Genomic DNA, 25,756 nt, shown 5'->3' with positions numbered 1-25,756 from the left:
CATGCGCTTTTGAGCAACTTAATGCAAGTGGATGGGAGGAGAACTCGGGTGCCGTCTCTATTCATATATACTCTAAGGTTGAAACCGGTTGAAACACACGCGCTACTCCGAGTTCCCCACGGTTTTCGAATTTCAACCCTTGATCAGATACATTATTTATTCGGGAACATAATGCAGGCAGCAGCAGCTGAGCAGCAGCGGAAACACTTTTTCAAAGTGTGATATCCTTTTTTTTAATTGGGAAAAACATGAATCATGAATATTTTATTAATTAGAAATATGAAGAGAGTTTTGAATGAATTCTGAATTTATGCTTTTTTATAAACTCCGGATAATTATTATGATATATGACCCTAATATAGCAACCTTACGCTTGAGTGTTGGGTAGCCGCTAGATGGTGCTCTCGCACAAATTAGACCGTCTGTCATCAGGACAATGAAAAGACAACTGAAGTTATTATTTTATTAATTAGAAATATGAAGAGAGTTGTGAATGAATTCTGAATTTATGCTTTTTTATAAACTCCGGATAATTATTATGATATGATATAGCAACCTTACGCTTGAGTGTTGGGTAGCCGCTAGATGGTGCTCTCGCACAAAGAAGACCGTCTGTCTTCAGGACAATGAAAAGACAACTGAAGTTATATAATCATAAGGTGCTGCCACACTATCGAAAGAGCCGCGCACGTTCTCGGCTGCGCGCAGCTTAAATTCTGAGTTTTTAGACAGCTGGTGGATGGAAAAGAAGCTCCACCTTCGCGGACTTTTCGCGGACATGGGAATATTCATATACCAAGTGTGTTCTGTAAAACACCAGAAACTTGACCTTGACCTTGCCTTCCACTTTGTTAGACCTACTAGTTTTACCTTTCTCTGATGTTTCCTGCATTTTGCAGGCTGCAAAATGCCTCTCCTTGCGTCACTGCTCCCCCTGCAAGTCATTCATTCATTCATTCATTCATTCATTCATTCAAACATCCATGGGATTTGATTGGATGGTGGAATTCACCCATAAGAGCATTAAAGTCCCACCTCTCGCCAAATCAGTGCTGGACCATGGATTCATTATTAAAATAACTGGACCTAGAAAACCATTTGAACTCTGAGTCTTATTTATCATTGGGGTTAAAAAGATAAAACTGAATCTTCTCATAAGCAAGTTATGACACTAACATTGTCCTCTAGGCTCTAAAGTCTAAACCATGTATTTTGCATCAGTAGACCAAAGAAAAATAATAGTCTATATATTATATAATTAAAGATAATAATAATAATAATAATAATAATAATAATAATAATAATAATACCTAATGAAAAGGGGGTACACAAGCACATGGCCGTTTATCCGTTCAGCTTCTCCTACCAAACCACTCCGTTAGCACACATCTCTCCATGCACAAAAACATGTGCATGCCACAGGAATTCAACTGCACTACATTGCATCCCTGCAACTGCCATATTTACTGTACAAATATTGCTTTCACGTGCCATACTGTTATTGCGCAACATTTCGCTGTGATGCAAATTAAATCACAATTTCCACATTCACCGACCCCTCCCCTTTGCACACACACACACACGTACGGTACAGTACGGTACGGTACGGTACAGTAGTACAGTACGGTACGGTACAGTAGGGTAGAATATTGTACAGTATGTTATTTGCGACCAGAGGTCACAGATAACTATGAAACCTTGCGTTTTTGACACCTAACCCACTTTCCACGTCACTCTCTCCTCGTCACTCTCACCCTGTCACTCTCCCCGTCACTCACCCGCCCAGCAGTCTGACGTCACCCAGGCGGATGCGTGCACACGCCGATCTGCCCCAGCAGTACGGCATAGTACTGGGGCTCAGTGCTGTTCTTCCACTTTGCTGCCATGGCAAAAATGCACAAGGAAAAGGTCCTTATGTCGTGATTTTCTCGAAGTCACACAACTTGAAGAATGAATTTGTTTGTGATTCTATTTTGTTTTATAACATTCTGGTGAGCTGGTGATGTCATGACAGCTCAGCTATATCTATATATGGAACTGTGAGGTCAGATGTAGAGATTTTGTGAGTCATTATTATGATTGTCAGATATATCCATATGGAAATCAGTGAGGTCAGATTGTAAAGGTATTGAACAGCCCATATATGGAGATAGGTGATGATCCAGGCATCTCCATATATGGGTATCATCTTACACGGATTGTCGACACACACACACACACACACACACACACACACACACACACACACACACACACACACACACACATACATCCCAGTCTCTCGAGCATTCGCTGCAAGGCCTTGTCCACAGCCCTGCGCTCCTGGCATATCTTCATCTGACCTCATCAGACCCTGTACACTCAAGATACGCTCCATATATGGCCAATGCACGCGACCTCGCCCTTTAGGGCCATGGCGGTTAACTATGAAACTTTGTTTGTCCCGTCGTCTGGCCAGGGAACGAACGCCAGAGGTGCTGCCGTCAGAGACTAGCAATCCCTGTTATGCCCATATATGGAGATCATTGACTGTGATCAATATTTTGCCCATATATGGGAATGCCAATATATGATCATATTGTGACAGTCTCATGATAACCACTGTGGTTGCCGCAGAGGTCACAGTTAACTATGGAATCATGCATTTCAGTCAGTCATGTAGTCAGTGTATATCATTGAAAAACCCCATACATGGGGAAAGCCCCAGGTGCCCAGGTCTCGTGACATCACACGTGACCTTGCCCTTTTGGTACAAAATCGATTTACTCCAGTTTAATGTGGAACAAATATTTACATTGTAGGTAACATGAGATTGCTCATGATTACAGGATACGATTACCTTATTTCACCAACTTTAAATCTGATTGATTGATTGATTGATTGATTGATTGATTGATTGATTTGTATTCACAGTATGTAGAATGGGTCAATAAGTCAATACAAAAACTGCTACGAGGATGAAACCAGGAAAAACACTAAGACTTGTTTAGTAAGGTCCTCAATTTTCAATTAATCAGAACATTTACAAATATACACTTCTATCCATGAGGTGTGAGGTGACACTTGCTCCTTGTAGATCTGTTCTTTTGGGCGATCGACACCGTACTACGGAGTCCAGTCCAGGTTTAGACAGTGCGTGTGCGTGTGCGTGTGTGCGTTCGTGCGTACGGGGGCGGGACGGGACTTTAACACTCGTTCAGGATTGGCCAGACGCCAAAATGGAAGGTTTATTGTGTGGGCGTGGCAGGCCACGACCCCGCCCACATTATCTTTTGTTGTCGCTTTTAACTGTCGCTTTTGGTGTGGTGCTGTTGTGTGGCGCTGTGTGTGGATGACAGCCAGCCGTCGAGCCCAGTGGAAGCCCGTCGCAACAGCAGCAACAGAAGCCGTGTATCGTCACAGCGGCCACGGACACAGACTGGAGAGTGGAACGGAGAAGGGGAGGAAGAAGGAGTCGCACACTGAGCCCAGTCAACCATGGCTACTCAAACATCATCCTGCACTGGAGCCACTTTATTACAGCCCATCAGCGATATCATCAACCTCCCTCTTGACCAGGTAACGGGCGTTTTTTTCCTTTCCTTATTTTTGGACAAAGGATTTTGGCTCACGCTCATGGTGGAAGATCATCCATGGATTGGAGGGTCTCGATTAACGTTTATAATCATTATGGATGTGGGCAGAGGCAGAGCACAATGATGCATAGGACTCGTATTGCCAAAGGGTTTTACAGGCATAGCCTAATTGGATAGATATTTCGCACTTCTTAAACGAGCTGGCAAAATGATGTCCAACGCCGTTACGCCGTGCTCCACTAGCCATGAGCTAGCCACTGCCAGGGCATGGATTTTTTTCTCTCATTCGATGTGCGCATAGCCATAGCCTAATCTATTCCTGATGCGTCCCTGCCTGGTCCATTCAGCGGTCGTTCTACAGCCACCTGAAGCTGCTGCTTGTTCATTTATTTGGACGAGGCAGCCACAGTCCATTAAGAGGCGGCGCCCATGGCGCAGAACTTGTAGTTCCTTCGAGAAGAAGTTGGTTCCTTTTCCTCAAAATCCCAGTTCATGTGCTTGTGGTCTTGCTCGCTACCATCACAATGAGGTGGAAAACAAAGGGAAGTGAAAAAATGGCACTGCTATGGGCATTTTCGTCATGGCAGGACTAGATGCTACCACAAATGATCTTTTGAATCTATGACACTGATCCCCGCGTGTCTTCCAACATTAGCCCTCTTCCTTCCTAAATCGGGAGAGAAAACATAACTTCTTCATCAGCTGCTGGTCATATTGCGCAGCAGTGACGTAGCCCCAGAGATGTGTTGTGTAACAAGGTGTGGTCCATTTGACATCATGACTGCTGCTCAGACTCCTAACATATTTAATTTCAGGAGATTGATTTATTGCAGAGTGTGCACATTTTCATTGTGATTGCTAGTTAATTGATTAATGATGACCACACTCACACAGAACAAAGACATCTCTCATATGCATGCATTGTACACACGTCACAAGCCTTCACTCATTCATACATTAAGTGTATGAGTGAATGTGAATCATATCAAAAGTATGCTCCAGAGACTGCCTAGTGGGGTTGTGAATAGTGGCACTCAACTCTCTGATCAATAGATTTGCATTGTTTGGACTGAATTTATCCCATAGTCTCTCAGGATGAATCTGTACACCTCAAAACAACCACTTCCTCTAATAGTGTCATCTCACTAGTCACTGCTTGTCAAGCCTTTGTGGTAACACTAGTGTGACTGAGAGATTCAGAAATACCACAATGAAAACCAAGATGATGGCTAAAAGGTTTTACTGCAATTACATCATGTTCACACAATGTGGAAGTCATAATCTTCATGAGCAATAGTTCTCCAAACTCATAACCAAATACTAGCCTACAAAGCCTTCGTACTGTACCGTGGCGCGGGAGAAAAGATACTTGATGTTAACCGCCCATATACTTTAGTGTTAACAGTAGCACAAATTTCGGGAAATAACCTACACGTTCAAAACGCAATGTGATGTCTTGTGAGCTTATAGATCAGCTAACATTTTTGAATATTACAGAATAATAATGTGCAAAATAGAGACGTTATAGTTTTGTAATAGCACATTTTCCTCTCTTTGTTCCTATATTCACATTTCTCATTGCATTTTCTATCTATTGGTGGAAGAAGAGTCGATGGATTGATCCTCTCTGTCTTTTCTTCTTGGCCTTGGCCTTTCCCTTTTGTTTGTTCGTTTCACCTGGGGTCGCATAATGGTGTGGACATTACTTCTGGGGCTGAGAAACCCTTTGTGCCTCTTCATGCATACAACTGTGTAGATATTTGGGTGATTCACTCTACTCTACTGGTCTCAACTGATCTGTGGGATTTGCATGGGAGTATAAACCGGTAGAGGCGTGAGTCCTCAGGATAAGATGCATTTGAGGTTCTGCAAACATGCGTTGGGTGCTGCATGAATGATCTGTGTACCACCCAGAGCCAATTTACTTGTCTAAACATGAGTTCTCTGTAAGGAGAGACATTAGTGTGTGATTTCTGAATGCCTCCCTCCTCCTTACCTGTCTTGGTTTGGCTCTTGAGTAGTGAAGTCCTACTCTTCTTACCGGTACAGATACCGGCTGGCTGCTGCTGCCATGTGAATTTCCCCACGGCAATCAATAAAGGTTATCTTATGTTTTCCCATGGTTCGCACAATAATCCTTCAATTGGTGTTAACCGGTTCCTTCCTACGTAGTATGTACATGTGTGCAGAGTGTAGACTGCAACGTTTCCTCGTATGTACTCACCCCAAATTACCTGGCTTTCCACTGGGGGGGGGGGGGGGGGGGGGGGGGGGGGTGTGTGTGTGTGTGTGTGTGTGTGTGTGTGTGTGTGTGTGTGTGTGTGTGTGTGTGTGTGTGTGTGTGTGTGTGTGTGTGTGTGTGTGTGTGTGTGTGTGTGTGTGTGTGTGTGTGTGTGGCCTGAAAATGGGATTTTGTGAAATAGGATGGAATTAAGTTCATGTTGATCAAATCACACTTCCCCTTAGAGTTGCTAAAAGCGCCCACATCACCAGGATGACTAGTGTAGTAAAACACTACAAAGTGAGATAATGTGGATTGCAAGAGGTTGGCATGGGTGTACGTGGCCAGGAAGTGGTCTGTAGGTTAAAAGGGATTTGCCCGGCATTTGTTTATGAAAATAATATTGGTGTTGGATGCTGGACTTGGAGCTACATTCTGCCAGCTGTGCTTCATGCTTAGTTGATGAAAGTTGATTGTCTCATGTATGAATAGTGTCGTGTGTGAGTAGTATTGGAACATAATTGGAGGACACAGATTCTTAGACTCTCTCTCTCTCTCTCACACACACACACACACACACACACCCCTCTCTAAGGCACGTGTCACCCTTGCTAGGTTTCTGCCAACAGGGTGCCCTACTGTGCTGTGCCAGGGATATTGTCAACACTGTAGAAATCAATAAAGCACTTGAGATACGCTACTGGACAGGTTTGCCAGGCAGTGTGTGATAACTCATGTATATGACACACAACTGTGTGTGTGTGTGTGTGTGTGTGACTGACTGACTGACTGACTGACTGTGTGTGTGGGCACACGCACGACTTTTGCACGTGTGTGTTGTACACGCTACGCTCTGACAGACTTATAATGGAAACGGTGTAATTTGAGACAGTTGCCACCACCCATCCCCTCTCTGTTTTTACTCTCTCTTTCTTTCTCTATACTACACTCTCTCTCTCTCTGTACACTACTACACACACAGCCTATTCACAACACTGTTATGACCTGTACATTAAAGTAGATAGACGGCTCAGATATTTCAATCTAGATACATCAGTTAGTTGACTATGAGTGTCAACTACAGAGTAGGGGTGTGCCTTTTAAGTTTCTCTTTTTGTGAAACATATCTTGTAATTAGCTTTTGGTTTGTTAAGCGTGTCCATTATCAGCTGAATACCTCTGGAAATAGCAGGTGGTGAGTCTGTTTTCTCACAGTGAATGTTTTAACACCATGAAAATCAATGTTGTGTCATTACATCACGTTATTGCAGAAATTATTGAGGGACCCTCACAGTAAAATGTTTCAGAACTACTGTTAGAAATCCAAGTAGATTGGCTACATTAGACAAGTCAATTTTTTCTGTATCAGCACACAAGCATTGATGAATGATGGCCTTAGGTTGGAAACATTTCTCTTTCTGTCCTGTTCTTTGAAAAAATGTCATAAAATAAAACCAGCTTCACTATTTCATCTCAGAGGAGTTTAACTTAATCAATGTTTTATTTGTGAACAGCTGGACTGCTGCTATTTTAAACATTGCCATAACGCTTCACGCTTGCTGTACATTTAGTCCCCCAAGGTGGTGGTGGTTCACCTCTCTTTAGCATGCTGTACATTACTTTGTCTGATCTTAAAGGTCGGGTTTTTGGTGAAAAGTACACAGTGTACAAATAGTGCTGCTTTGCATCCTAAGTATGTCCACCATATGTTCACCGGACAGCTGAACAATCTGTCCATTGTGTACGTGACATTATTGGATTGCGGTTTTGTCACAGTCAACAACGACCGTGTCTTTTTATCATGATAACAGTCTCTTTGTTGTTGTCATTGCTGCACTCGCTCGCCATCGGACCATTGTGTGTTAGGTTCCATGACGCCAGTTTGACTTCTAGCCTTTCTGAAATCCACATTGCTGACAATTCTCTAATCTAAATGTCTTAAATGACATGACATACAGTGAGTAGTAGTGTGTATATAATACTAAACGGAGCTGAAGTCTCTTGATGCCATGCAAGTGCCACTGACTCTGCTCTTAGCGTGAATTCCGTTTGTGTCCGAGCATAGGGGCATGCTAACGCCCCGCCTGCCTCTGATTGGCCTACCTACCTTGACTGTCCTCTGAGGTGGATATAATGCTGGATAGTCTGATGAGAGGTTAATCCGTGGTGGAAAATAATAGTATAAGTACTATGGTATGATACAAGAGAACGCTAATTTGTAAGTTTTATTTTTGTAGAAGAGGCAAACTAATATTGTTCATGCCGTTTGCTTTGGTGGAATAATTGATTGAACATGCACGCCATAATATGATTTGATTTGGGTGTGTTCTAAAATAAAGTGTTTGTTTGTTATTGTGTAATTTGTTTGTAATTTGTATACTATAAAAAGGTCTATTTCCCTTCATCTTTATCCATTTTAGTGTAATAGTATTAGTTTACTATAATTAGATTAGTACACGATAATCAACACTAACACTTTATTTAGAACACACCCGAATCAAATCATAGTACAACATACGTGTTCAATCAATTATTCAATCAAAGCAAACGGCAAACTATTAGTTTTCTGTCGCGCGTGCCAAACTGTCAATTATTATTATTATTTTGTATTTCTCAATCTCGGAGGACAGTCAAGATGGGCAGTGTCAGTAGACCAATCACAGGCAGGCGGGGCGTTACCATGCCTCAGCCATGCCTATGCTCGGACACAAACGAGATTCACGCCTGCTCTTAGATTAATTTCAGTTACAGTAGTCACAGTGGCTCAGGTAGAGCCAGAATGTTCCTGGTTCGAAATCGATCCTCTGCTTCTCCTGGCTTCATGTCAAAGTGTCCTTGAGCAAGACACTGAACTGAACCTCTTAACTGCTGCCTGTTTGTGAGACGTCAATGATCAACATCATGGTGTGTTATATACAAAGCTCTGTTTGAAAAAGCTGTTGTGTTGAACTGGAATGTCTGGCACTCATGGTGTGCTTCCCGCCCTCCAGCTCCAACTCCACATTCCTAAAAGATTTTCCGACTTAATAAACATTGCCATTACCTATTACCTAAGTTGTGTTAGATTCAGTAGTTTATTATACTGTGTAGTCCTCCTCAAGCCATGGTCCGCAGTACATTTGCTCCAGGCCTACGATGTAAGCCCATACTGTAGGTCTCTAGTGGATTTACCCAGCACCTCTCTCTTTAATTGGCTGCCCCCCGGGGAGTCTTACAGGCCTTTGATTGATTTCTCTTCCCCTCAGCGTCCTCTAATGGAGTGCTGTTGGCTGCTGCTGCTATTATTATCTCTCACACACACACACACACACACACACACACACACACACACACACACACACACACACACACACACGAGCAAGTGTGTTAAGTTCTCCTGGGAAACAACACAATAGAATAGCGTCATAGGAATGGTGAAGGTCGAAAGTAGTAGAAAGAAACTTGAATTTTTTCACCAAGTTCACTCAGGCGGCTTCCATTGTGTTTTTAGAGAAACTTTGAAGCAGTCGAGGAGTCTGCTTTTTAAACTCCAATTTTCACCTTCTTGGGACTTACCAACCCTCAATGTTTACCTAGAGTAAATAATATGCTATCTCTGCTGGCACTTTATTGGAGATTAAGTTAAACAAAGGCTATTGATCTGGGGTTTGGCTCGTTACATAATATTGAGGGAGAGAACCGTTGCTCAACTGTTGTGCACAGAACTCACACTGACCTGTGTTTATGTTCAAACAGAAAGTAAATGTCACATCACCTAGAAGATATGTTTTTATTCTCCCACCAAGTCAGAATATAAATATTTACTTATACTGACTTTCTTTGAAATTTTCTCCGCTGTCGTTCTAGAATGACAATAAACTAATGGACACACAGTCTGTGTTCTTGAAAGTTCCATCATGGGCGTGTCCATTGGGTTGGGTTACAAGTCACAGAATTGCAGCTGCCAAACTGTTTCTAATGCATGAATGACGGATGACTTCATTCCCATGCCGTCTGAACTATATTTTGCCTGTGGATCCCCACATGACACGCTCGCTGACTCAGTTACCGTCGCTCGCTCTTCTAGGGATGTGGTTGTGTAATGAGAGACTGAAGTATTTCCATGCTGAACAAGTAATGCCTTTACAGTATTTTACAGTATGGATGCCTTGGCATGGCACACAGACATTGTCGTTTATCAAGTTACACGCTAACGTGAACAGTGCATTTACACATTTTCCATCCATCCAGCCGTCTTCTACCTCTTATCAGGCTGGTGGAGGTAAAAGGGTTCCAGCAGAGAATCCCAGACTTCTCTTACACAGACCACATGCCTGGGGGTTCCCACTTCCCAGGCCAGCATATATTACTTTATAATCAGCAGCAGTCCCTTCCTGGTTAATTGCCTGTTTGTCCAGGGTGTGGACCACTGAATATTCATAGAAGTGTGACTTTGTGCATGTCCATTCATTGACAGAAATCATTGGGAGATTTGATTTCAGCTGATTCTCCTTAAATGTTAAAGCCCAGGGAGGTGTGTCAGGCATGTGGGGACTCATTCCTCACATTGCCTCTGGTTCATTCTTCATTGCCTTTATGCTCCAATAAAAGTGTCAGTCCAAGTATTGATTGTGTCTAAGTTGCGACGTCATCTGAAAAGTTTGTGCACTGTGCTAAATCGATTCAGGTTTTTACACCTCACGGCCTCCTGTCTGTCACCAATTCCCTTGAGCCTGAACACCTGGCCACACATCTATTTTAATCTATTTCCATTCCTTCAAGGATAAAACTACTCCATTGTAAGAATTTATATTGTGTATTTCAATAATCTTGGATTTTAATCTATTTCCATTCCTTCAAGGAGAAAACTACTCATTGTAAGAATTTATATTGTGTATTTCAATAATCTTGGATTTTAGTCAATGTTTATGAACGGGAATCTCTCCAGAGGGCAGAAACCTGAGAATTAAGAATCGGATCCTGACCTTCATCCTTCAACAGATATGTGCCTGTATCGGCTCCACTGACTATAAGGGCAACCTACCTAGAAGTGTGCTTGGCTGTGCTGTGTGGCTCATTGCTGGCATTGACCCTTGATCTCCAAATTGCACTATATGTCAAATATTGCGTTAGTTAGTGTATCAATGAGTCATGTAATACAGAGTGACAAACATACTGTACACAGACAGACGGCTCCATTAAAATCGGCTTGCAGTTGCTTTGTGCTTCAACTAATAACTGGAACACTGAGTGTGAAATTGTTAATGTAACAAGCTAAGCCGTCTGTCCAGATTTAAAATGGTAGTAGGCACAATTACTGTAAAATCCTCCCTTTCATCTTCAGTGTATTATTTATGGGGTGCTATAAAGTATCCGGACATTACTCTTCTCTCAACTACAGATGTATGTTAAATGAATTGATACCCAAGGTTATATGGATAATGATAACATTTAATGGTATTTCTGTAATGTCACACTAAGGCTGTATAGATGACAAATGTAGTTCCATTCTTAATCTTGCAGCTGTTTGAGCAGCAATGATTTAGACTAGGAGAGTTTGGTTGTTCATATTGTGGTTAGCATTGACATGCCTTAGCACTGCCATGGTGGAACAATCATAGAACACTCGCTCACCCACCCAGCAAATGCCAGTTACTTAACAAGCTTACATAACATTAGCCTAGCTTTTAAGGTAACGTTACAGAGGACCAGGCCTGGGTTTATTAATTTATTTTTCAGACACTTCACTGAGCACTATTATTGAGCACTAGATTTAAGTGTACTTGTTCTGTTGTTGTAGTGCATAGTTTTGTTTTCTTCCATACGTACAATCAACTTGCTGTGGATGTGTGCATATTTCTGAATAATGGGTAAAAATCAGATCGTGTGGATTAATCTCATGATCCACATGGGAATGGCGTGGACCATAAACCATGTGGCTAGCATGTGGCAAGGTTTTAACCTGGAGCTACTGAATGTATTGCTGCATTCACACGGGCAGATCCAAAGATACCATTTATTTTCAATCGAAGCCAGCGACATGAAGATACAAAGATGCATCTGATGTTTGTAGATGCTGCAAAACAACGGCTACAAAAATGTTGGGCTGATTTCAACTTGAGCTACAAAGATACAAAGCTACAAGTGGAACTTTGTATCTTTTGACTTTTCCATCTGCCAGTGTGAACACGGCATATGAGAGCGCAGGTTGTCTGCAGAGAGCTTTGCCATGTCGACCAATCCCTAGTTTTAAAGGTTGTCAGTTTGTCACCACAGTCTTCACGCAGCAGCATGCACTTTTGCATACAAGCCGTATCATAGCAACTGACGTTGCTCTCCTCCCACAGTGCACTGTAGTATTTGTTAAATCCTTCTTTCCCTGAATCAACCCTGCAGCTCTTCACGGAGCTGAAGGTTAGATTATTGCGAGTATACATTTACTCTGTCAGCGATTTATAGTTGTGTCTCACAGGCTTATGGCTTCAAAGTCCATCGGACTCCTGACCTCTTTTGACCTCATTTAAACGCTTGACCTCACACAGATCCAAGTTGAGCTAATGAGTGGAGAAAATGTCTTTCACAGTCCTAGAACATAAAGGCTGACCTACACGGAATGCACAATCAGTAGCACACTTTATTCTTTTATTTTACCGATTGGCATTTGGCAAAAAAACTTCACACATCACAATAGTGTAAGCCGAATCTCTATTAAACAATGTATTAATTGATCTTCAGGGGTGCAGCAGTAAGACAATCTTCCAACTCACAATGCTTTGGCTATTAACTATTTTTGTGTGACACTGTTGTACCAAACAGAAATAACTTGATGAATTGAAAAATAATAACGGAGAAACTATTTAATATTCCAACTCTTGAATGCAGTCATATCCTCCTTACCTCCTAAATGCAGCTTTTTAACTGAATATTGTTATTTTCCAAGTGGCGTGAGGTGAGGAATGTGCCTGGTCCGCAATGTGTCACTATGACATGAAAATGTTTGAGAACTTAATTACAGTGTTAAGGAACAGGGTGAGTGAGGCTAGGCGAACATGGCAGTATCTCTCGGTGTTCTTGCTCGGGACTAAGAATGTGAGGCAGTGCTATAATTCACTGCCTTCCTCGAGTCACTGCATGCACAATTTAACACAGAAGTATTACGAGGAATGACCGCTTGGTCACATCTCGGCCAATCTTGGCAGCCATTTTTTTTTGTCTCAAAACGAGGAGTAATGTGTGATTTTATTACAGACGGGAGCAAGCGGTACACCTTTACCCCAGTCTAGAGGAGGCTAGTTAGCTTGTAGCCTAGTGAGCCTAGCAGACTATGCAGAATAATGTCACTGAAAGCATCATTATGAGTGGATTCTGCCTGCCTTGTTCTTGTGTTTGTCTCACTGTCCCAGTTTGCATTGACTACTGCAGTACTGTATATTCACGTTCATTTTCAGTGATGCCTGGCGTACAAAAACAGCATTAGTATCGACAGTATTGGTTGCAGAGAGATTCTGGCTATCGTGGCTGCAGAGAGACGGAGAGGGGTATAGAGACATCAATATTATATTAGCTGACTCTGCCAGTGGGAGTCGGCTGCAGAGAGTTATGTGCATAACTTTAGTAGTACAATGCTCGCTGACAAATGTTAATTATTTGGAAGGAATATGGAGGAAGGATAAAGGAACACTTGACTGAATGCACAGAGTGTTGTGTGTGTGCAGCTGTGGGTACACAGACAATGCTTGGCACTGTATATCGGTAAAACCCCCACACAGACGCACACACAGAGCAACAATATATTTTTGAGGAATTGATGCCAGTGGGAGATGATATACAGAAGGTTGTCTCTTCCCCCCTATCTTTCCTTCCCCAGTCTCTTCCTCTTTTTCTTTCTTTTCTTTCACACAATCCTCCTTTTTTTTGGGGGCCACAATTACCCATAGAGCTTGTTTGTATAGCGATGTACTGCAGCGATGTGGCCCGTGGGTATCCCTAGTGACCGGCAGGCCAGACTCCATCACCAATCTGAGCTGTATATTATGTTTGAGTTGTAGATCCCTGATGTCTGATCAGCAGCAGTTCACCTGAAACCCTCTCTCCTCCCTCCCAGAACCTCTGTTCCAAGCACCAGCAGAATTCTCCGGTCTGACAAAAATGTGTAGTCCTGTCATTGCCGTCAAGGCGTCAACAAGGGTTAATGTGCTATAGGAGGGCTGTTACATACACGGGCAGAGTCACACCAGAAGCGGTGCGCATCAACACACACAAACACACACACACACACAGTCGCACACATGGTTCTTCTGGCCCTCGGCCGCTGGCGGTCCTGTGGGGAATGGCTGATTGTTAGGCTATTAATAGCTGGCATGGCCATCAGAGCCTGACTGGCCTCTGTGGTTCAGCACAGGGAGGTGAGAGGAGCGCACCACCACACACACACAACACATGCTGTGTGTGTGTGTGTGTGTGTGTGTGTGTGTGTGTGTGTGCCCGCGCGTTTATTTCAGGTGTGCATGATGTGGCTGTGTATTAGGTTGTTTGTCCACACAACTGTGTATGTGTGTACTATGGAACGTTGTTCAATTCTGCCAGCCATGTTTTTCATCATCTCCAATGTCAGATACACATCTCTTAAAGGGATAGTTCAGATTTTTTTAAATTAAGTTGTATGAAATACTTGCCATTAATATAGTGGTTGCAACTGTATTAATTGATTGCCCGAGTCCCATGGTGGGAGTTCTGCTCTGGTTTTGGTCAATATTAAGTAGTTCCGGTCATTTTGTGGGGGGCACTGGGGCCACGCAGTAAAAGTAAATTAATCCACAAAACGAGCGTAATTTGTATTGTTGACCTATTTCTAAAATATTAGCGCGACTTTCGTTCAACTTTGACCCCTCTATCACATGGAACTATTTTTTGGGCGTAGTGATATGGACACAAAAAACATAGTTCTGTGTGATAGAGGGGTAAAAAAAGAACGGAAGTTGCACTAATATTTTAGAAATAGGTCAACAATACAAATGACGTTAGTTTTGTGGATTCATTTACTTTTACTGCGTGGCCCCCAGTGCCCCCCACAAAATGACCGGAACTACTTGATATTTCACCAAAACCAGAGCAACACTCCCACCACAGGACTCGGGCAATCAATTAATACAGTTGCAACCACTATATTAATGGCAAGTATTTCATACAACTTAAGTTCAAAAAATCTGAACTAACCCTTTAATAACGCTGAACTAGCAGACCATAGAGTAGAACATCTTCAGGACTCTGCGTCAGCATAAAAACAATCTAACAGACCATTCATGTTTATACCAAACAAGAGAAATGGCAGGAAAAATATGTTTCTATTATACCGCGTCCATCCATTCTAACATCTTAATTCCTTCTATGTGGATCCAGCCGATGATTCATGAGGTGGAGTGAGGTACGTGTCAGCGTTGCCATCTTGGTGGGGGGGGGGGGGGGGGGGGGGGCAATACACAGACAGCACAAGTCAAAGCTTTGTTGTAATTGTGAATAGAACAAGAATACTGTTGTTTTCATGCTATCAATGCGATTTATGCCGCTTTTCCATCTCATAGGACTGGCTCAATTTGCCTCGCCTGCCCTAGATTTGACTTGACTAGCTTTGCTTGCACTGCAGATAGTAGTTCACCCCCTCAGTCATCACAGCAATGTTCAACCCTTTGCATAGGAGAGTGCTGCCTAAATGTGTAGAACGACCTTTTTATGTTTTTTTTATTTGGTTGTACTGCACCTAAACCCCCTCCCTCACTGTAATTGTAACTAGCTGCTCCATTAATTGCAGAGCATATACGGTAACACATTTCATTGTCAACATGTCATGCATAGTTCCCAATATATGGAAAATGGCACATATGTCGCCACGACATAAAGGTTCAGATTTTAATGATCCAAATAATTATCACCCAATCTCCAAGCTGTCCTGTCTGGTGAAATCACTGGAGTCATTGGTAAATAATCAGCTCAAAATCTTCCTATCAACTCACTCTGTATGAACCCCACTTCAGTCTGGTTTTAGAGCTAAACATAGCACAATCACGGCCACTACCTTAATTGTAAATGACATAGCTTCTGCCGTGGACACTGCACTGCATTATTTATAGATTTATCAAAAGCCTTTGATACAGTAGATTATGCACTCCTCTTAAATATTTTACACAGAACTGGGTTTAATGGAAATACTTGCTGGTGGTTTCAGAGCTACTTGGCTGGGAGATCTCAATGTGTGAAAGCTGGGAGAGCCCAGTCAGGGTTCTTACCCATCTCGAAAGGTGTCCCACAAGGATCGATCCTGGGCCGTTTTATTTATATAAATAACGTTGCTTTGACTTTAGATGGTTGTCAAGCACACTATGCAGATGACACCATTAATTATTGCATTGCTGATTCTGTCCAGCTTGCAATAGACAACTTGCAGCATTCATTTAATATACTTCAAGATGCCCTTAGAGAGCTGAAGCTTGTTCTAAATGCTGGAGAAACTAAATTCATGCTGTTCTCTAGGGCCAGGGGAATTGATTTTAATCATTTTATATTACTACCTCGAATGGATCTAACATAGAAAGGGTTGCTGAATACAAGTACCTTGGAATATGGCTTGATGACAAATTTACATTTAAATACCATTATAGACAATCTTGTCTGGAAACTAAGGCAAAAAAGAAACAGCTCTTTAGTGTCTGTTGTTCATAAACCTAGTTGCATAGTGGAAGTGGCAAAAATAACGACAAGAAACAGCTCTTTAGTGTCTGTTGTTCATAAACCTAGTTGCATAGTGGAAGTAGCTGTTTCGGAGCCTGCTGGTCCAGTCCTTAAGAATGTGGAATCACTTGCCAGACAGGACCAGCTGAAATAGTCCATGTTTAAGATGGGCTGTGGTCCTTCATTATCCTATGGGCCACGTGACATGACCCCCCCCTTCCATGCCAGGTGGTGAGGCATGTCTCGGTAGGATTCTCTCAGTGGTGCCTCTGTAGAAGGCCCCATGCCCGACGTCTTCAGTCTATAGTGCTCTCTGTGTGGGCTCTCTCACTGGCAACTAGCCTGACCCAGCCAGCATGCTTTCTGGTCTAGAGGGGCGCGCACGCATGGAGCAACCGCCGGAGAATATTGGTCCACCAGTTAGCCTGGGTATCGACTATGGAGGCTAACTGGCAACTAGCTTCATCAACATCCACATTAGAAATAACTGCACCATGACAGAGGTTGTGACTGCAGACCTTTTGCACATCATGATTCTCTGACCGAGTGTGCTCACCCGTGTTAAGCCTAAGTGCTACTTTTTCACACGACTGCTTCGCTTGAACAGATTATCGAGTGACTGCCGCAAAGTCTGAGCTAGCTCTTACTAGACTTGTTTGGGGGTAGACTTTTTTTGGGAGGGGGGGGGGGCTTTTTGCCTTTATTGATATGTACAGTAGGTAGACGGGGAGAGAGATGGGGGGATGACTCACAGCAAAGTTCGTTGGGATCAAGACTCAAACCCCCGACACTGTCTTTCTGGATTACCAGCCAAGGTGCCTGGACCGCTAAACCGGTCTAGGTCTAATTTCACGCAATAAACTAAGCCTACCTCAGTATATCTGGATGCTACTGTAGTAAGATTTTGTCATTGTAGAACACTGTGCTGTCTTCATTTTGTGTGTGTGTGTGTGTGTGTGTGTGTGTGTGTGTGTGTGTGTGTGTGTGTGTGTGTGTGTGTGTGTGTGTGTGTGTGTGTGTGTGTGTGTGTGTGTGTGTGTGTGTGTGTGTGTGTGTGTGTGTGTGTGTGTGTGTGTGTGTGTGTGTGTGTGTGTGTGTGTGTGTGTGTGTGTGTGTGTGTGTGTGTGTGACCAAGAATAGCGGATATAAAAGCTCACACAATACATTGCGCTGTGACTTGCGAGCAACTGTATACAGTCAATGTAGTGATACAGTCATGAAACTTTGATTCTTTCCCCAGCCACTCATGTTGGCAGCCCTGTGTGTGTGTGTGCAATGTATGAGTCATTCTGAACAACAACTAATGCAAATTAGATGGCTTGTGTGGAGGGAAGGGCGGGGGCTGGGCTTCCAAACCACGTGCCCACTGCCCGCACGTACACAACAGGGTACACATGGGCTATGTGTTATAGCTCAGTGACGTGGAAAAAGAGCTTCATGCTAATGTTAGTCTTTTCCGTCCCATACTGCACGCATGCATGTCGTGCACACACACACACACACACACCCACCACAGATGCATGCCACACAACTTCAGGTCCAAAATTAACACCGTTAACACCAGCCCCATTAAGCACCAACTGTGGCTATACATCTTTCATTTGTATGTTTCAGAAGATAGGCCTACTGATTTCAACACAATTTCAGCAATGTTGTTTTTCAGCACTTAAACTTACTGTAAGTGATTATTATTATTCATCTTTTTTGCAAAATAACAAATTAAGCTCTATATTCTGTCATAATCATTGCTACAGTTTTAGTAACTCTCTCTAGCTTTACAATCTGCTCTGACTGCACTGTTTCAGAGCAAATTGACACCAATCACCACTGCCTACTGGTAGCTTGCATACAAGCTGCTGATTGGGTCAACTTCTGTTGTTTTTACACGTGCTATATATACTGTAAATAAAGTTGATGGGATCAGTCCAACGGTTTGCGAGATAAGCTCCCTCCCCCACACACACACCCTGTCATAGATGCCCATACCCACTTGCGGAGTCCGGTCACAGCATAAAACCTTTGGCAGGTATAGTTATTAGACATTTTGCCGGTGGTTCTGTAGGTGGTAGCTATCTAGAAAAGTGTGTTGTTGTGGCCTGGGAGTCGATCTGTTTGCCCGGGGCTAGTCTCATAAACCGCTGGTCCGCTCACATACACATGCCATACAATGGCATGAAGTCATGCCATTATTAGACCCTGACTTGGTGTTAGCCCAAACACCCCCCCCCCCCCCCCATTTCTGCTTTATTACTGATTGTGAAGGTGTGAGAGACAGGAGATTTTTTTAGTACACACTAATAATGTTCTTGTTTTGATCAGACCCAATTCCTGAATGCCAAGTCTTCAGGGTTTCTTCATAATATTATGGCATATTAGGAGTCTACCAGCACTAGTGAGTGGTTCCACCCTTATGGGTCCATTTGGGTCCACAGACCTGTAATGGCATTCAGGGCTAGCTCTTTGCTAATATTATTGTCCACTTGTTTTGTACCCCCTGGGGTGGGGGGGACATGACAGCTGCAGGAAGGATAGCCTATTAGTATATATGTGCCTATGCGTTTTTGCCTGGTTAGCTGCGGGGCTCGGGGCCACACGTGGGTAAAATGTTTAATCTACGATATATTTCACTTGAAAGCTAATAGGTTAATTTGGGACTCACTGTGGTGAGTTTGGCTCCTGAAAGGTGGTGTAGTGATTGCTTCTTTCCAAAGGGAACTTCTCAGGCCCTCCTGGGTGCTAAAGCTTAACCATGTGATGCGACGGTACAGAGCAGCTCAGTACTGTTTATGATGACGACGAGTGTGTGTGTGTGTGTTTGGTACTATTTCTGTCTCATAGGGGCACAAGGGAAAGAACAAAGTCATGGTCCCATGGGGAAAAGCCAACGTAGTCAGACCAGGGGGAGAGCAGGTTCGACTCCACCAGCCAGTTTTACTCAGAATAATATCTCTGAGACCCCTGGGAATAACTTCCATTACTGCATTTTATAGCCCCGCCTCCTGGCTTCATAGTTTCTCAGAGAGAGAGGGGGAAAGAGAGGCCAGCAGTAGCCTACCTGTGTTTGCTGATAAATGCTTTTGGCAATACAAGCACTTCACAATGCATGCAGAGCCTTTCTATGGCATAAAAAAAACACCTAAAGTACTATATATATGATACGGTGAAGTAGATATAGGCAAACAGGGAACGTCTGTAATGCCTTGAATGGACTGAATCTGTTGTGTTTTACATTTATACTACTGCATGTGAATATACTACTGCATGTGAATATTTAATATGTTACTGTACTTCTAATTCTATCTTATCTTCTATCTTGTATCCACAATGATTTGGACTGCATTTATATAGCGCCTTTTCTGTCCAGTCAAAGTGAAAACACTGTTGACCATTGACTAGATTACAAATTAAAAACGTCTTGATCGTGCTTCTAGGATTATATATAGACTTAGATCCGACCACTCAAAAATGTGGAGGAAAGTAAGTGATATTTTAAACAAAGTTTATTCCATAAAAGCGGTCGAATTTGTTTTCCGACCGCACCTAGTCAAGAACAGGCAATAACTGACTTAACTGGCTTTAAAATGTATTTCACATTCATCCATACACAGATATCGCATCAACCCAGATACACTCACACTGTTACACTTAATAAATACGGTACACATTTACACAAGGCACCAACCTGCTCATCGGGAGCAATTAGGGTTCAGTGTCTTGCTCAAAGTCAAGTACACTTCATCCTGATAAAGCCAGCAACATCATTAGACTCTATGTACTGTATGTGCCTTTCTATGTTGGTAAATCGCACACGTGAACACAGTCAACACACACATACTGTACACACACAGATGCATGCACTGCACACACAGTGATTTTCTCTCCTGTGGGTTAGGTGCTCCATAATGAGCTTCAGGAAGCGGGCTTATCTCCGTCTCCCACTGCATCCACAATGACTTCCTCGTGTGAGTGTGAGAGAGTGAGAGAGACCATGGCACCTCCTTAAAGCCCAGCCGAGCCCTGTGCTCCTGCTGCCGTCCTAGTCTGGCAGACACTGGAACCATAGCTTAATGCCCACCAGCGCTAATCGCTAGCTGGCGCCTGCTACACGCTATCACATCTGCACGGTGTCTGTCTCCCTCTTCCACTCGCACACCAACACACATGTAAACACACACACACACACGCCCTAAAAACGTGTGACAGTGCTACGTGCTAGCTCAGGCATTTTCCTCATCAGCGGAATGTTTTGAAGGAAGGAGATAAGTGGAGGCTACAGAGGGAGTGCGAGAGGACCCAGTCTTTTCCAAAGTGGAACACAGTCTGTGTTCACACAGTCAAAACCAGTGGTTCTCCAGGACTTCAACTCCTACCCTTCCACGTGCTATAGAGGAACATGGCTTCTTCTCTATCGCAGGCTAACCTACCATATGCATCTGCAAGCCACTTTGGAGGAGAAAACTAAACTAAGCACTATATACTGTATTGCTGGGTAAGGTTGACTTTGGAGTGAATAAATAATGGACATCTATATGTTATTAACGAGGAAACATTCTGGCACATGAGTTTGTTGCAAAAACATTTATCAAAAATTTGCTGGGGACAAAACAATACACATTCAAATCATCTGTGTTCATGCATCCATTTGTAGAAATGTAGCAAATGGATACATGACAATATCAACGTCTGCGATATAATATCGCCAATCAGAACACGCCTAGTAGGAAAACTAGACTTGAAAAAATTGTATAAAAGACGCATGCATAACACGCACAATATTCATATAATCTGAGTAATAAAAAGTTATCTTTTTTTATATGCAGCAGTACAGTGGGTTTTACATTTCTATTTAGCACAGTCCCGCAACATCCAGCATTATAGCACCACTTGTTTGCAACATTTGCAAAGGAATTTACATTTTCCTTTATCAATAAAATGTTTTAATTTTTGTTTTTGAGAATCGATACAGTTATTTCTTACACTCCTCTTATACATAGTTTGTCACCACTTCTGCATATGCACAGAGGGGATACAGCTTGGCTAAGGTGACTCCAGACCGAGGAACCTTGTCCAGACTAGTCAAAGACTACTTAAAACTCTCATATTGCAACAGACTAGCATTTTTTATCTGCACAAAGACAGTCTGCCCACGAAACATTATTTTCCCCCATGGAAATTGCAGAATGCGCTGGTGTTGCTAGGTCTGCTCATGATAACTTTGGGCTAGTTGTAACATAGCTTAAAGGAGCATTCAGTGATTTGGGTGATTTGGAAAAATACCCGGTCCACCCGGTAACAAGATGTGCACATGCACACGCTCTACAGTGGGGGAAGTACAACAATCCAACAGCATGTGCACCAAGGCCCGCCCCACTCGATCATGATTGGAGGAAGGCCCCTCTCATCCTGATTGGATGAAGGCTTTGCCACCCAAAGCCCAAACCGAAACTAGGGTTTTTTGACCCCAGTGGCTCACTGGGGACAGGGAGTAACTCCTTATATGGTCAGCACACTTTATAGTAGGGAGGATTATCCGAAAAATAAGAAAAATAAGTGATATTTGAATTAAGTGAAATCACTGAATATACCTTTTAATATTCATAATTGCCAGTTGCTTTATAGTTTGGGCTTATTTCTGAAGTGTAGTTGTTTATTTGGGCTTGCTGTCATGATTCTTTAAAAAAAATAGCTGATGTAATAGGGCTCAAGTGAAACTGGTTGTTTCTTTTGGATTTGTTTTCATAGACCTGGTCGCTTGTTTCACTCACATAATCTGACAACACAGAGCTTCACACCAAAACAAACAAAGATAGCATTATGCTTGCTTTGGAGTTGATTGATTGGTGTGTATATATATATATATATATATATAATTGAGAGTTGATATTGAGAATATGGTATCTAGTTCACACTACACCAGTAGTCAGACCTGAAACATGACGAGCAGACTAGAAGTCCACTCTACAGTGGAGTAATTTACCCTCCTCATCACTACAACATGGATAACGTCGTTGCTCCCGACATCGGCAACCGGCCGGATATGTTCGGTTCTTCATCAACTGGTTATAACGCGTCGATAACGCGATTATGGACGGCAAGCGACGGGAGCTTCTTGTCGGGAGTCTACTGCCGACAATTTCGGCTTTAGTGTGGGAAAAAATCCCTGTGGAGGAGCTGTCTGCTTGATGCTTCAGAGCATAAGGAGCAGCATCTATTCACACCTAATATTGACAAGAAGACATGCCCTGGGCTACAAATGAAATGACACTTGAGTTCAACACAGAGACTTTGAATAAATCAAATCACTTATCACCCTCCTCTAATGCAATTAGCTCTCAAACTGCCAGCCTCGTTCAAATGAAGCAGATACCCAGCACAAGGTTGTGTGAGATGCCCCACTTTGGATCGAGTATACCATAACCACAAGTCAGTCACTACAGTAGTAAGGTCTATGTGTTTTTGAGTGGTGCAACCACTCCTAGAACCAGCAATGTCCGTCCGTCCGTCCGTCCCTATGTATGTTTAGGGTACCAACAGGGGGCGCTGTTGCACCTCACTTCAGACGATCTGATTTTCTTTAACCAAGCTATATACAGTATATATGAGTGTGTTACGATTCCTCAAAAATAGTATACAACTAAGCTCATAGCATGTCACTTCGTGCCACGATATGATGATGATCTAACATTCAAATCTTTGGTTCTGGGATTAGGGTCCCTGGCACAAACTATTGTGAGATGGGGGTCCGTGGCCAAATGCATAATTTCGGCGGTCCTTGACATAAAAAGGTGTGATCACTGATATAGCAACATATGTTTAGCAACACTAGAGTGGTGCCCATTGGGCACTGGCCTACTTGGGAAGCGAGTGACTAGTTCCCGTGCCAGTTGCCGTGGGCTCCCACCCACCTCCCCGCTCCTCTGGCCGCGACCACGCGACAGACTGTATCAAATATGAATGACCATTGACTGACTATCGTAAACGATACAGACAGACCTCCCCAACAATATCGCTGAGACGGTTTGTTTTATTTGTGGACCATTTAAGATGACCCCATGTTATGTTATGTTCTCCATAGATAAAAACTTCTGTGAACCAGGGGATGAGCGATTGCGTCAGGTGCTATACTAATAGTATAACGCTTTACAAACACATCAACCAGCACTGGACCTAGGCTATACCTATAATATTATTATCATGTCTATATTATTTAGCGCTTGTTGTGCCGCTTCAGCGTTGCCTGTCATCATGCTGCGGATTCATTTTCTTCTCTCTCCGCTCTCCGCTGTCATCCTGTCGAACGGGGAGGCGGGTGGACGTGGGGGCGATTGCACGGCAACTGGTACGAGAATTAGTCACTCGCTGCTTGGAACGATGCAAGTTGGAAATGAATGCCCCACCCAGTTATTATGTCTTTTATGCCCATATATGGAGTTCTTCATCAGGCATGCCCAAATGTGGAGTCTATGCAGATGTCAGAACATCATTGTGATGTCAGAACAGGCCAGCTCCATATATGGAGATCTAGGGGTGATCAGGTGTGATCAATTGGCTAATTTGGACCCTGTCCAGAGCCTCTAGAGCGGTGCCCGTTGGGCACTGGCAGAACAGGTCAGCTCTATATATGGAGCCTGGGCAAGGGCCCTGTGCAGAGGCCTTTTGTGAGGGTTCTAGACAACCACACCAGGCACGGCACTCCCTGTGGGGGTGTGGAACGTGTGTGTCGAATTTGAAGTCTGTGGGGTGAACGGTTCTCAAGTTACGTGGATTGCAGGTACTTGGTGTGCTTGTGTGTACTCATGCATGCGTTACTGTAGCCTGTTTGTGTTGTCGGGAGCAAAAAAATGACAACAGCCTTAATTACTTTCTGTTCAGATGTGGCCTGGTTCATTAATCAACAGTTTTCTCTGTGCCAGTCAGTCAGGACAGCTCCAGGGCAGTTAGATCTCAAATAAACCTGCCAGTAATCAACAGGTCCAGTTACAAAAGCAAGCTATTTCACAGTTGAACAGAATGATTTCCACGCGTCTCATCAATGCCAAAGGATTCTCTTTGAAAAAATAGGCCTCTGCTACGATTATCAACAGCTATCTTCTTGCTGATGCAATATATAATTATAATATTATTATTGCAACGGTAGGTCGCAGTTTACTATAAAAACCTGCATTTCCTGTCAGGCGGTCTGTCGGTCACGCCTCCATATATGGTCACGCCTCCATATATGGCCATGCCTCATGACATCATGCCTCCATATATGTTCACACCTCATGACACGTCACGTATTGCCGTCTCCATATATGAAGATCACGACACTGATCTCATCAAACCCTGGATAGCCATACATGGAGAAGACTGGATCATCTGCATATATGGAGCTGGCCAGCAACTCTACATCTGACCTCAATCTTCAAACCCTTAGATCGCCTATATGGAGCTGACCCGTTCTGAGCTTCTGACATTCCATATGTTGATCCTACTCCACCCGTCCTTACTCTTCAATTTCTCCCTTTTGACTGATACCTGTCCATTCAAACTCTAGACTGCCCTAAAGTTATTTGTGCAGCCGCGCCCCGGCAGCCAGCGCAAACTAGTTCTCAACGGGGCCGGAAATTTGCTCCATATATGGCCAGTACATAATTCATTTCATATGTTGATCTGACCTGACCCCCCATGCCAAAGCACCAGCGCTCGCCCAGCAGTCTGCCATCACCCAGTCGGATGTGTGCAGCCATGCACGCGACATAGCTCTGGTCCATAGCTCTAATGCGTTGCATTTAGAGCTATGTTACTCTCGACTTCCGCCGCTCGCATGAATGCAGACCAGCCTCTCGTCTATAGCGTAAATAAAAATAACATTTTTGCTACTCACCAAAACAAAGGCGGGTTGTGTCATTAGAAAGCCTACTTTCCTTAGTGGAAGCACTCTGAGCCCCCCACCACACGTATAAACGGTACTTTTTGGCCAAAAGGGGATTTTGTTTCCACCGGGAAAAAAATACTTTTTAGTTACTCCACTGCGCCTTCTACCGATATTGCCCAGATATTGCTCGATATTGCCCAGATATTGCCTCATACAGTATATTTTTCCTCCGGTGAAAAGAAATCCCTTTCTGGCCAAAAAGTATCGTTTATACGTGTGGTGGGGGGTTCAGAGTGCTCCCACTAAGGAAAGTAGGCTTTCTAATGACAACCCGCCTTTCTTTTGGTGAGTAGCAAAAACGTTCTTTTTATTTACGCTAAAGACGAGAGGCTGGTCTGC

At 43.2% G+C, this 25,756-nt stretch overlaps 1 protein-coding gene across 1 annotated transcript in view; it reads left to right on the top strand.

Annotated features, from left to right (window-relative positions):
• The first annotated feature begins 3,241 nt into the window (after nt 1-3,241).
• mboat2a (membrane bound O-acyltransferase domain containing 2a) overlaps nt 3,242-25,756 on the top strand; it is an 80,553-nt gene continuing 58,038 nt past the window's right edge. The window contains exon 1 of the mRNA XM_079528517.1: nt 3,242-3,558. Coding sequence (XP_079384643.1) covers nt 3,478-3,558 — 81 coding nt within the window. The 5' untranslated portion in view covers nt 3,242-3,477. The remainder of the gene's footprint in view (nt 3,559-25,756) is intronic.

This window comes from Electrona antarctica (genome assembly GCF_951216825.1).
Source record: "Electrona antarctica genome assembly, chromosome: 18".
In the NCBI taxonomy this organism is placed as follows: domain Eukaryota; kingdom Metazoa; phylum Chordata; class Actinopteri; order Myctophiformes; family Myctophidae; genus Electrona; species Electrona antarctica.
This window is presented reverse-complemented; position numbering and strand designations above follow the sequence as displayed.